This window comes from Pecten maximus, chromosome 1 (genome assembly GCF_902652985.1).
Source record: "Pecten maximus chromosome 1, xPecMax1.1, whole genome shotgun sequence".
Classification (NCBI taxonomy): domain Eukaryota; kingdom Metazoa; phylum Mollusca; class Bivalvia; order Pectinida; family Pectinidae; genus Pecten; species Pecten maximus.
Window position 1 is genome coordinate 18,104,000 of NC_047015.1, and position 14,803 is coordinate 18,118,802.

Sequence of the window (14,803 nt, forward strand, 5' to 3'; positions counted from 1 at the left end):
AAGCCTACATATGAAATTTGAGAAAGATCCCATCAGTACTTTCTCAGAAATAGCGATAACAAACTTCAATTATCAAAATCCAAGATGGCTGCCTGTCGGCCATGTTGTTTTCCGATTGGTCTCAAAATGCAATATGCATAACTAGGCACCAAGGGAAGCCTACATATGAAATTTGAGAAAGATCCCTTCAGTACTTTCTCAGAAATAGCGATAACAAACTTCAATTGTCAAAATCCAAGATGGCTGCCTGTCGGCCATGTTGTTTTCCGATTGGTCTCAAAATGCAATATGCATAACTAGGCACCAAGGGGAACCCACATATGAAATTTGGGAAAGATCCCTTCAGTACTCTCTGAGGATTAGCGATAACAAGAATTGTTTACGGACGGACGGACGGACGGAGGGACGGACGGACGGACGACGGACCACGGACGCAGGGCGATTTGAATAGCCCACCATCTGATGATGGTGGGCTAAAAATACAATAATACCTGTCATATATGAGGGTAATTAAAGATGGAATTATGAATGTACAAAATATAGATAACTAGGATGTTATTACGCGATGTACACAATGTTGGGAACCGAGTTCAGTAATTATATACTAACATAAATTAGTGTTTCAAACGCAAACATTATTGGAAGGTTTACTTTACACAAGATATATTCTCAATTTACACTATTTTTAATCTTATGGCACTTAAATCATATTGCAAAAAAAAGGTTATTTTGATTTTTCATCAGCATCAAATTTTGGTCACTAGAGACATTAGCTACATGCCCTTACCTATTAGGATGATTTCATTTATTATTTTAGAAAAAACTTGGCAAATTTAAACTGACAAATTACAAATAATTAATTTCTGCCTACCCAGGTATTTATTATTCTAGGAATCTAGTCCTGAACTTTTGACAGGAATACATTACACACTCTAAATACAGCAGTATAAATTGGTTTAAACAGTACTAAGTAAAATGCATTTAGGGCATGCAATGAATGAAATAACAATGGAGTGATTGAAATCAATGCATTAAGGTCAAGAAGCAAACTCAAAAGCAACAGAACATGGCATGGATGTATTATAATATATGCAATTCCTATTTAAGAAACTTGCAAATGGTTTACATTTAAACTTTTACATCATGTGTGACATTTGAGATACATTTCTGATCTAAAGATATACAAAGCTAGTGTTAACTCTTCAGGACGATGTTACATAGATCCATAGAGATCTGTGGCATGTCATATGTCAGACTGGGAAATATCAACTGTACATATATCCCTAGTGAGCTGTGAAGTGTCAGACTGGGAAATATCAACTGTACATGTATCCCTAGTGAGCTGTGAAGTGTCAGACTGGGAGATATCAACTGTACATATATCCCTAGTGAGCTGTGAAGAGTCAGACTGGGAAATATCAACTGTACATATATCCCTAGTGAGCTGTGAAGTGTCAGACTGGGAAATATCAACTGTACATATATCCCTAGTGAGCTGTGATGTGTCAGACTGGGAAATATCAACTGTACATATATCCCTAGTGAGCTTTGAAGTGTCAGACTGGGAGATATCAACTGTACATATATCCCTAGTGAGCTGTGATGTGTCAGACTGGGAAATATCAACTATACATATATCCCTAGTGAGCTGTGATGTGTCGTGTGTCTGACTAGTACAATGACCCAAGTGAACTGTAAAGTTTCATATGGTGAACTGGGGATACCACCTGTATACAGACCCCTAGTGAGCTGTGAAATGTGTTTCTGACTGGGGATATCAACTGTACACACACCTAGTGAGCTGTGAAGTGTATGATTAGAAGATATCAATAGTACACAATCCCGAAGTGAACTGTGAAGTGTCATGTGTCTGGCTGAGGGATATCAACTGTACACAGACTTCTAGTGAGCTGTTAAGTGTCATGTGACAGATCTCTAGTGAGCAATGAAGTGTGGTGGATTAACCTAATACATGCAGTGCTTTACACTGTTGTTAGTTACAAGCTCGTGCTGTTATTTCCCATCTAAGCCAAAGTTACAAAGGTTTGCAGATATAACTCCTAACTTAGCCATTTCTAAACCTAATATAAGCATATACATACATAAGCATTAAAAACTTACAATTGTACTTTGAAAGGGAATTACCACAAGAGGCCCATGGGCCTTAACGGCCACCTGAGTTTTTATACATTTTAGCATATTTGGCCCCTGTGACCTTGAATGTCGGTCAGGTTCATCCATTTGAACAAACTTAGTAGCCCTTCATCCCAGCATGCTACAGACCCAGTATCAGGTCTTTGGGCCTGTTGGTAATTGAGAAGAAGATGAAAATGTTAATCGTTTATGCCTGACGACGCCGGACAAAAGGCGATCGCAATAGAGGTCAACTGAGACTTCGTCTCAGGTGACCTAAAAAGGTAGCAAGAGAGTGTATAGATAGGTGATTCTGTAGACGCGAGAATTCACCAACCCTATGACCTATGATCAGACTGGGGAAAGACACTGGAACAGAAAGTCCTGATACAAAGAAAACCCTATTATAACGGAATGAAATCACTATTCTCTATTCATAAATATATCCTATATTCTATAAATATGCCATACTTTTGATTTCTCTGAGAGAGTGTGATAGTTTAATTACAATTAAATAATCAGAAATACATGTTCATTGATGAAAAATATCAAATGGAGTGACTAATATTGATTTAATAACTAAAATATAACCTACTCACATATTGCTAGGACAATACCTATAGCAATCATCCAATGTCTGAGCAACATTCACAAATCAGAAGCAATACTTATCATAATTCCTTAGAGTAATTTTCATTCATACAATATAAGTAACTATGTCCTGAGGAAAGAGTGACTAACAGAATGAATGGGAGGACAAAATGAAAGAAAACATCTAAAACAATAACTAAAAAGAAACAGGAACAGAAAAATATCACATAAATTATATTCATAACTGTTTATAACAGTCATGATGTAACCAAAGTGACTATTTGATTTTTAACAAACATGAGCACGGACCGAGACAGAGATGCACAGAAAAGCACTATGATTCAATATTATAATAGCTTAAATGACATTATATTCCATATATTCGTTACATTCAAGAAGGACATATTCTATTATACATGTACACATATATGATAACAAGAAGATTATACCAGTGTAAATGACACTGGTTAGGAGCTACAACATTACAGTTTAAGCACCTTACAATACAGTAAGCACTAGTGATTTATATCCTATTTGTATCACATTTCGCTTGAAGTTTCATAATTAGTTTTCACAACATGGATAGAATAAGGGGAGGTTATTAAATTTATAATATATCAACTATAGTGCACATGTCAGAGCCCTCATCTTACCACAGTAGACTGATTAGGAGAGTCTACAGAGGCAGACGAAGGAATGACAGATTACATTGGTAAACACAGCATTACTAGCATTCTAAGACTTCCCTGGCTAAATATAGATGGAGTACGTTCTGTGTTGTAGCTTGTACACTGTAATAATGGATGCTTGTCATCCTTACAGTGAGAGTAACCAACACACTGACCAGTCTGCCCTTATAATTATAGGAGGCATATCATCTCTCCATCAATGCCATGCTCCACATGCAGCAATATTAATACCAACATGCCAAATTAGATGTTTTCATTTCAAAGTTAGGACCAAAACAACATTCAAATACTTTGTCATGCTATTTAGTAATAACATTGCCCTCTAACATGACACAGGGCAAGGTCCAAAGATGTCTAAAGTTTTGTATCTTCAGTCTTTTCATTGGAAGCCATGGGTGGGGGTGGAGAAGGGCGGGCAGGCACAGGGCGCACAGAACCTTGGCAACTCAAGCGATTAGAGACGGGTTCTAGAGGCTGCTGAAGCTGGTTATACTGGGAAGTTAGTAAGGGACCAGGCCCATGTGAAGTAGGTATCTGTGGATGATCACCTATTGATGTCAAGTCTTGTGCAGCTTTGGAGGATGACAGACTACCTTGTCCATTTTGTGGGGAGGGGCTGTCCCCTAAAGACGTCACTAATATTGAGTTGGGACTTCCTGTCGAGGCTGAACGCTGGTGCATGGGAGCCACTGGAGGTGGTATCTTTGGTCGATCTGGTGGTGGCATCGTAGGACGCTCAGAGTGGCTGTGGGATATGGTGGATGCCCGGTGTGGGGCATGGCTTGGTTTTTCTGGAGGACAGGATGGCCTCTCAGGTGGGGCCTTCATCCTGTCAGCTGACTCCTCCCCACCAGGGCTCTCTGGCTCAATGCCCCCACCCTGCCTGGGCCAAGTCTGGTACTGGACTGGTTTAGTCACAGAAGCTGTGACTGCCACAGAGAAAGGTCTGTTAGGTGGGGGAGGAGGGGCTGGCTTCCTTGTTGCACGTCGCTGGATTTTAGGGCTGGTTTGTTCACTGAGGAAAATTTGCAGAAATTATCTCACACATAACTCTGAAGTGAATAATGAACAATAACATCAAGTCAACAGAACTGAAGCATTTTCAGGAGGCTATTCAGAATTAAAAAGATTTGTTAGGAAGACATTAAATTCACATTATACAATAAAATTCCAAAATCAAACATTCAATAGAGTTTAGTACCAAGCCATATACATTTCATATACACCAGAGTAGTTCAGCTGAGAAAAATTAGTACAAAATCTTTATGTGTCATCAAAGTCATGCACAAGTATCTTGGAAGTGTTAGTCTCAGAGACACATAGTAAAGGTGTTTATACACTTTGATACCAATCTTCCACCCAACTTTACCCATGCCGTAAGTACTGTACTGCCCAAAAACCTTCCTGCCTGATGTTTTTTAGTACCCAATATTTGCCTTCTGTATCACATGAAACTTTTGGTGAGTACAAACTTTTGTTATTTACATGGTTGCTATGGCACCACAGATATAAATACAACAAATATTGTTGTAGGTGTTATTGTTATACATGTATGTATCATTGATGAATGGGTTAACCATGAAAGTTTTTACCACAAAATAATTTGAAAGCCACAAACGAAGAAAGTACATATGAACATTTCATGTGATACAGTATGCCTTAAACCAAACATTTCCTGTATTGCGAGCATAATGTTGTGGCTCAAATCACCAAGAATTTACTTATTGCATGAAGATTTCGTCATCGCTCGAATGACCAAAAACTTCTAATGAATAATGTTCACTTTGATTTACAGTTTAATGATAGTATGCAGTGGTGACTATCCCATGTTAGTTACCTCTCAGCAAGGGGAGCAGCTAGGCCAACGGTGTTAGTTTCTTCTGTACTGCTCGAGGGAGAGGTGCTGGTGTTCATATTTGGGGAGTGGGGTGATGTCAGGCTAACTCGTGGACTCCCAGTCGTACTGGATGCCTGGTTCCCAGAGGAAAAGGAACCCTCATGGTCTGACGAAGGTTCTCCTCCGTCTAATGGACCCTCATTGCTGGAGGCATACAGTGCATAGTTACCAAAGTCCACCTCTGTAAAAGTAAGGTTACAAGTTATTTTAAATCCAACATGTGGTCACACTATAGAGTGTTGTTGATCATGAGTGGTTTGCTGAAAAAGTCAATGAGTGGATGGTAATACTGATGGTTGATATAGCTCATATATGTTCCAAAGTTCTGCTGAATATGCTTTAAAAAGTTTTTTTAATAGAATTCAAAGTCATCAATGCTGTCAAGAATAAACAGACTGTTGTTTAAGTGTAGAATATTACTAATTCGAGATATTGTTGACAGACTCTCCCCAGGAATAGTACCTTGCTTATGATGTAGTACGTGCAGTAGTGACTCCCTGTAGTAAGTATAACTCATCCAAGCTCCTAGTGATTTGCCCCAGTAACTCACACATACTCGCCCTAATGACTTGATCATAATCACACACAAATACAAGGCATGAACATCTAAGGCACAGATTTCCTTTCACTGATGAAAAAACTTGTTGAAAGTTCTAAATTTCATTATAAGAGCAAAAATATTATCAGGAAATTACTGCATAACTATTAAGATTTACCAGGGTTATGGTGACTCACCTCACTTTCGGGACTATTCCACTCACTATCTCAATATCAAGACATGTCCAAATACATAACAGCCCCATTATTTGTAGATAAGTCAATTTCTATGCTAAACACCCGGTTAACCCATCATCAAGTCATTATTTCAATATGTACCGTATAGCGGGAAATTTTAGCGGTCATAAAATTTGGCGATTTGGTCATGAAAACTGAAAGTTAAATTTTGGCGAGTTAAAATTTAGCGATTTTCCATTAAATCTAGGGTTTTAATTTGGCGTTGAGCATATATATTACCTACCGGTATATATAGATAATTATGTTATGCCCATACATTCTATCCATGCTGATTAAGTGTGTTGTCGAATTAGTGTTTATATGAGTATGTGTACAAGCAACAGACAAAGATAATTTAATCAACCGTATGCTATCGACGTGGTCATCTATTGTATGATGTGTATACGTACAGGTAAGTTAAACAATGAGTCTACAGGTAAAGTGTTAACATCAGTCCATTGAATGGTAAGGGTAGATGGCTTTGTTTTCACAAAAAAATAATTATGATGCGATATATGTCATACTTGTATTGCTATACATGTATCGTGAGTAGTTGTTCACTAGCTATAGCTATTCATACCTATCGGCATTTTGGCTGACAGGTGCAAGGCAACAACCAACGTTACGCACCAGTCGTTACTCTCGGGAGTAATCAAAGGTAAATGGCGATCGGAACGGAAACTAATGGCAAAATTGAAATTTTCGCGTCTTTTCAATTGGCGGTGTTAAAATTTGACGGGTTAAATTTTGGCGATCTATATACGGACCCGCCAAATCGCCAAATTAAAGCCCCACTAAAATTTCCAGCTATACGGTATATCCTAATATCTCTATTGCATTGCTGTAATATCTACCTTAGCATTCACAGGTTGAACCCAGGACAACCAACAATGCCTGCCCATTTTTTTTTTAAAACTTGTGCAGATTTATATCTTAAGCAGCTTTGGTGATATTTAACATAGAAAGATATGATAGGTATAAGGACTTTTAGACCAAAATTAAGACCTACTTTTAGTACAAGCTATCTAAAACTCACAGTGACTTTGTGACTATTGACAGTTATGATGCTAAATGATCTTGTGATTCTGTGACCTAGGCAAGTGTATTGTGGAGTTTATACAATTATCTTGTTGATCAATATTCTGAACAAGACTTAATAAAAGGGTACAAAAACAATGTCAACAGTTTCTTGGTTCTCTACCATCAAATCAACCAATTTTGAGCACATAGAACAAAAGTAAACAGCTGCAGATTAAATATTATTCAGATTTTCTTCAGTCTTATAAATACCCCCGGTACTGAAATTTAAAATTCACATTTCAAGCAGAGCTTATCAATAAATGCTAATGAAAGCTCCACTTACAAAGGGCTATCTTTCAGGAAGAAAAATCGATGTAATATAATGTAGACCTAATTACATTCTACAATCAAAAATCAATCCCTAAATAGAGTGACTATGTCACCCTTTGAGTGTTTTTACCCCAGCAGTATCCATATATCAATATTTAAATAAACTTCATGAAATACCATACTGATCTCAGTGCTCAACATCAGAGATCACATATCTTTATGATGTCAAGTTTGTAGTGCCATCAATATCACTTTTTACATAATATTCTCTATTAAAGACATTGCATTATAGTTAACTTTGCTTATTCACAAAGGGATTTGGACCCGATAACATTCATATGGCCTCACAAACATATCATACGGTACAATGATCACCAAGGATATAAATGACAATGACCTTTAACCTTGATTATGCAACCATGATGAGTTTTCTATTTATTTCTGAGAAATAGTAATAGTTAACAATGACTCAGAAGTCCAAGATGGCTACTAGCATCTACTTGGTCATATTGCCTAACATCCATATTTATTTTCATAATTATTTACCAACATAATAATGTTTCACAGTTTAACCCAACAAGGACTATTTCCAAAGTTTACGAAAAGGCTGCCCAGTTCTTTTAGAGAAGTAATGAGGGTAAGATTTATGTACAGATGGACCACAAACGGTAACATGAGAAGCCTACCATTTGATGATGGTAGGCTAAAATAAAAAACAAATGCATTACCTGCCAACACCAGTAGAGAATACTAATATCAATCCTGCTCAAATGCAAGTCAAGCTGCTCAAAACTAATACCCAGCCATGCTTTCAAACTTAACTAAAATAAAACATACCTCAAACTACTGAACTTTGGTTTTTGACCTCAATATTAGGTCATGAAAGGTCAGAGCCAAAATTTGCAATAGGGAATAACAAAAAGGTTGAAAACATTTTATCTGACATCTTAAATAAGATGAATTATTAATAAAATTCAATTCCTAATTTTCTGGAAATACTGCATAACAATCACCTTAATATACAAATAGATGAAGTGGCATATAGACATGCAAACACAATGTGAACCCTAGTAAATAAAGTAGGTCACATCCCCAAGCTGAAGTGAAAAACATTGAGATTTCAGAAGTTTCCTTTGATTTTACAGTTTTTTGTAGTTTCTGTATGTTATCATAGATACTATTTATTTAAATGGGCATATGCCACTCCAGTGGAAACAAGGCATTGCCAGTGATACAAATCCCTTAATGCACCTTGCATACCAACTGAAACATCCTGCTATAAGCCATGAGGCCAACTTCTTAAAGGTATTTTCATACGTGACCAATTTATGAAGTTAGATTAAAATGTATCAAATAATTTAGTTGTTAGAGTGCTGCAAAATATTTTATATAGAAAATAAGTGTAACCTTGTCCTTGTTGCCATGGACATGATGAAGCCATTGAATGATCTATGCAAGACTGATCTTTTCTCTACATTAATATCATAACACGGGGAACCTTCATATGAAATCTAAAAGAGATCGAAGAAGAACTTTCTGTGAATTAGAAATAGCAAATTAATTTCAACTGTCAACCATATTGTTTTCTGTATCAGTCACAAAATCAAATGGGCACAACTAGAAACCAAGGAGAAACTTCACATGATTTTTGACAAAAATCTTTCCAGTACTTCTCAAGAAATAGAAATAACAAGGATTGTTTAGGGACAGACAGATAATGGACGACATACAACATATGAACAGAGGAGGAGTGATTTCAAAGTAGCCCACTTTCTGATGATGATGATGATGATGATGGGCTAAAAATGAAGTTACTAGAACACTGACAAAAAAAAGGTCATTTGTTGTCAAATTGTGCATGTACCAACAGTTCATGACATCAACACTTCTTCTAACGAGCTTATAAGATTTCCTTAACTCTAGTTGATGAAGGTTAACTATCCATGATGTTCTGGGTATCTGATTTCTCCAATAGAATCAATCTAATATAGAAGCACCTGTCTCTGATTAATTAAACAGTCATGTTGCATTGTGATGGTCAAAATGTGCTGGTCACAATCAGACTTCAGCAACATACTTTAACACCAGAGGACCTTTCTAATTCTCCTGGAATCTATAGTACAATTGCTCAATATGTTAGTGGATACACAACCTTACTAGAAAACATAATTTCTGGGATTTTTTTCACAACCCAAAAATGTAAACATTAATAAAGAGTTTCATGTACAATGTTCAATAACTGAAAACAAGGAACATAAATACACTATATTTATCAAATACAAATCCTAATCTGCTAATGTTTAATGAAATATTCCACTAGTACAGTTAATGGAATATTTCATCAAGCATTAACAACTTTCTGTAACAAATGATATAAAACTTCAGTAACTTAATGGGCACATTTCCTGTAAAATGTAAAAAAAAAAATCAATAAATCATGATTTGAAAATTGTCATACATAATTGATATATACATGTAAGTATGTTACAGTATACATATATGGCCACCACACAATGTTACATTATTATTGATATTTAAGATGTATAGCCACCATATACTACTGCAACAATAGAAATATCACAGTAGAATATCAATTTTACATAAATAGGATACTGACAAGTACATTATAAAGTGTATGATAAGTTATTATAACAGCTAACAAGTACATACTGTAATACAGTGTAGGATAACTTATATCTATTGAACCATTACAAAACATAGCATTCAGAACTGTTGGAAGCATCAGGCAGAAATGAAACATGCATACGATCCTTAAGGGGCAACAACGTTTGCACGAGACTGGGACAGGCTGTTTGTACAAGACATGGACAGGCTGTTGGAGACACAGTTGTATGAGACTGGGATAGGCTATTGGAGACACAGTTGGATGAGACTGGGACAGGCTGTGGGAGACACAGTTGTATGAGACAGGGATAGGCTGTTGGGACACAGTTGTATGAGACTGGGATAGGCTGTTGGAGACACAGTTGTATGAGACTGGGACAGGCTGTGGGAGACACAGTTGTATGATACTGTGACAGGCTGTTGGAGACACAGTAGTATGATACTGTGACAGGCTGTGGGAGACACAGTTGTATGATATTGTGACAGGCTGTTGGAGACACAGTTGTATGATACTGGGACAGGCTGTTGGAGACACAGTTGTATGATACTGGGACAGGCTGTTGGAGACACGTTTGTACGAGACTGGGACAGGCTGTTGGAGACACAGTAGTATGAGACATGGACAGGCTGTTGGAGACGGGTACGTTTGTATGAGACAGGGACAGGCTGTTGGAGATGGGTACAGTTGTATGATACTGGGACAGGCTGTTGGAAACACAGTTGTACAAGACTGGGACAGGCTGTTGGAGATGGGTACATTTGTATGATACTGGGACAGGCTGTTGGAGTCACATTTGTACGAGACTGGGACAGGCTGTTGGAGACACGTTTGTACGAGACTGGGACAGGCTGTTGGAGACAGATACGGCTGTATGAGACTGGGACAGGCTGTTGGAGATGGGTACGGTTGTTTGAGACTGGGACAGGCTGTTGGAGACTGATACGGCTGTATGAGACTGGGATAGGCTGTTGGAGACACAGTTGTATGAGACTGGGACAGGCTGTTGGAGACACGTTTGTACGAGACTGGGACAGGCTGTTGGAGACACAGTTGTATGATACTGGGACAGGCTGTTGGAGACGGGTACGTTTGTATGAGACAGGGACAGGCTGTTGGAGATGGGTACAGTTGTATGATACTGGGACAGGCTGTTGGAGACACGTTTGTACGAGACTGGGACAGGCTGTTGGAGAAACGTTTGGATGAGACTGGGACAGGCTGTTGGAGACAGAAATTATAAAAATTGGGGTTTGATGGAGTTAGTTTGCCAGTCCGCCAAGCTCATTCCTGTAGATAATATATCACAACTAGTAAGGATACACAAAGAATAGAGGCAACCATATTTGATCCCTAAAACTGGTAAAACTCGTATATAAGAACATTAGTTTTCATGGAATGTAAACTTTGGAGAGGCTTAACCAAAGAAAACATGTTTGTAAGATTGAAAACGAAACAGAATTAGATTGAAAACGAAACAGAATTTGACTGATGTAGGGTCCAGATTTGGTATACAGTTTCCCCCTAGAACGCTCCAAATGATTTTTGAAGGAATTTGGTAAGAGTACAAAAACAGCACTTCTTGTAGTAGCTTTTGTTACATACTTTTATAGGACAATACTAGGTGATAATTTACTACATATGTGAGGCACATACAACACTCATACATACACTGTATCTCTAGTCTACCAATCAAAATAAAAATAATCAAGTCATCTTAATCGTTTCTGTTTTATTCATGGCATATTTATTTGTGTACATTAACAGCAATAACATGCCAGATTTATAAATAAAAAAAGTAAATTTAACCAAAAACTAACGCCCATGCATTGGTGCAATAAAATTTAAAACTTAATATCAATAACAAAACAATCTCCAGACTTTTTAAAGAAAAGTAAATTATGTTGCCCATGCATCAATGCATACCTATGTGGTTGACATTAAGACAACATGGGACGAGGGGGGAGGAGGCCATGCCCTCCCTGGAGGTTCCTGTGAGGTGATCAGTGACACTACACACGTTGTTAGTCGTCCAAGCAGCACAGGGGTGGCAGAGGGGCGAGGAGGCCAGGGCGGCCCCCACACAGACAACGGGCTTATGTTACCAAATAAGAATTTTGGCAGCATAGAAGGGCCATTCACAAACATTAGAAAGAAAATAAATTTGATTTGTTAAGTAGGAACCTCTTGTGAAATGTTATTTTGTTAATGTGGGTTAGCATGAAATGGTTAACGATTTTACATGTGTTCACACAACATTTCACAGGAAATTTTACTTAGCAAAGTTATTAAAGAAAACAAAATATCTGCAAAGATTTGCAACTGAAACTTAAAGAACAAGGGCCAATACAGAAAAGACTGAATGTAGATTAGCAATAACAAGCTGTAACTTTGAACATTAAAGAATGAAACTAATCGTTATGCTTGGTCTGACCTTGCCCGAGGGAACGCCTCTGGTAATCAGTTACCCTGCTGCCACCTCCGATAGGGTTAGTTATGCCACCAGTGGAAAGGGGGCGCTTGTTGTACTGCATGTGTCCATCCCATAATGCCCGCACTTTGTTGAGGTACTCAGATGGCCCCTTATTACTGTTCCCATCACCCAAGGAATGTAAAGCAAACACAGTGCTGTACACATCGGAGTGGACACTGCCTCCCGACTTTGGGGTCGGGGGAGTGGAGGAGCGACTAGAATTACTGTCGGAGCGTGGTGATGACTTGGCTATGTCCTGTGGGTTAAATCGTAATGCTGGTGGGTTAGTATACAAACGAACAGAGGAGAAGCTACTCTGTGGTGGCAGTGCACCCACTTGTCTACGACCACTAGCATACACGGTCTGATCACCTTCACCTTGACCCTGACAAGTCATGTCGTTGCTATGTACAATGTCATCCTCCGTACTTGACACCGAGTGAAATGAGGGGGAGGTGCTCTCAGCTATCACCTCATTACTGCCCACACTGGACAGGCGGTCCTGGGAGGAAGTGTCAGAGCCACGGGATGAAACTCCCCCTGAAGCCGTCATGTACGCTGTGTCACAAGCCCTCCCACCGGAGGACTGTGAGGGTGTAGCCGACCGCTGGGCCAAAGTCACAGGCTCGGTGCTCGTCGACGTCTCGTCTGAATTCTTCTGTTTTCTGGGAGGAGCTGTTCCCCTTGTAGTTTGTTGGAAATCTATAGCTGTTTAAAAGGTGACAAAGAATAAGTGGTGTAAAAATGCTGGCACTAACATGGACATAATTGTTGTTAGGTTACTGGGTCGTTAAGCGTCACTCTTATACAAGTCCATATGTCAATGTTTTAGTCATATTTTGGGATAAATACATGCAGCGGGTTCTCCATCATAGACATGGGTGACTGCATGTGCACTACTTGGTGTTAATATTGCGAGCGTTAATGAATGACGATGATCATGCCTGAAACCCAACATGTATAGCACCGAAGGTGGGGACTCACACAAGATCAACAACAGCAAGTTAAAGGACCTTTCACCACACACACGGTTACCATACCTATCAGATCAATGTGTACTACTAATGTATCACTAACATCTCACAAATCTTGGTTGAAATCAAACTATCTACCTTGTTAAAAAATCTAAAAAAATTATTAACCCTTACCAATAAGTCTTTTTATCAATCAATATGGTGGTTTGTTTTTCAAACTCAAAAGTCCTTATAGAACCAGCATAAATATGCTTGTTAGGACAAACTTTAAGCTCTTCATGATTGTGATAATTCAGACAAAGCTCTTCATATGATTGTCTATAAAGTTGTACTAATGAAAGTTCCTCATATGATAAATGTGTATTACATAAGTGTGCTGGATCTTCATATGATACTGATGAATAAGTTTTCAAACTTGAAATTTTGAATAAGTTTTCAAACTTGAAATTTTTTTCATTTGATTCCGACGACACATTATGAACATGTTAATGAGGAAAATATATATTTTGCTTCAATTGAGCAAAGAAAAATAAATAACAATACATACCAGGCTAGGTATCACATTCAAAATAAAATCTACAGAAAATCAAACTACATAAAACAAAATTAAAAGCAATATAAATCAGAGAAATAAAATGAGAATGAGGGAACAAAGCATAGAGACAGGCCCTGGGGTATGGTACTACATCAATTAGGAGATCTAATACTAATGGTATTACAGTAATTATGTATAGGTGATATACTACATCAGGATTGCCCCTCAGATAAAACTCTTTCTAAAATTTACCTAGTTACTATAAAGGAATCTTGGTGCATGATGAAAAGTTCAATCTTGGTGAAGGAGGTAAAGATCAATTGTGGTGTAGGAGTTATAGATCAATCTTGGTGTAGGAGGTATAGATCAATCTTGGTGCATGATGAAAAGTTCAATCTTGGTGAAGGAGGTAAAGATCAATTGTGGTGTATGATGTAAAGATCAATCTTGGTGTAGGAGGTAAAGATCAATTGTGGTGTAGGAGGTAAAGATCAATCTTGGTGTAGGAGGTAAAGATCAATCTTGGTGTATGATGTAAAGATCAATCTTGGTGTAGGATGTAAAGATCAATCTTGGTGTAGAATGTAAAGATCAATCTTGGTGTATGATGTAAAGATCAATCTTGGTGTAGAATGTAAAGATCAATTGTGGTGTATGATGTAAAGATCAATCTTGGTGTAGGAGGTAAAGATCAATTGTGGTGTAGGAGGTAAAGATCAATCTTGGTGTATGATGTAAAGATCAATCTTGGTGTAGGATGTAAA

At 37.9% G+C, this 14,803-nt stretch overlaps 1 protein-coding gene across 6 annotated transcripts in view; it reads right to left on the reverse strand.

Moving 5' to 3' along the window:
* Positions 1 to 14,803, reverse strand: part of LOC117326813 (rho GTPase-activating protein 44-like) — a 51,534-nt gene that overhangs the window by 4,559 nt on the left and 32,172 nt on the right. Inside the window, exons 16-18 of one of the 6 annotated variants that reach the window (XM_033883564.1) lie at positions 12,903 to 13,238; positions 5,251 to 5,491; positions 4,007 to 4,428 (exon numbers count right to left, since the gene is read on the reverse strand). In XM_033883564.1, coding sequence (XP_033739455.1) covers positions 4,007 to 4,428; positions 5,251 to 5,491; positions 12,903 to 13,238 — 999 coding nt within the window. Of the gene's footprint in view, positions 1 to 1,282; positions 4,429 to 5,250; positions 5,492 to 12,902; positions 13,239 to 14,803 lie in introns of those variants that run through there. The other 5 variants (XM_033883557.1, XM_033883549.1, XM_033883538.1 and 2 more) reach the window with 5 other exon arrangements.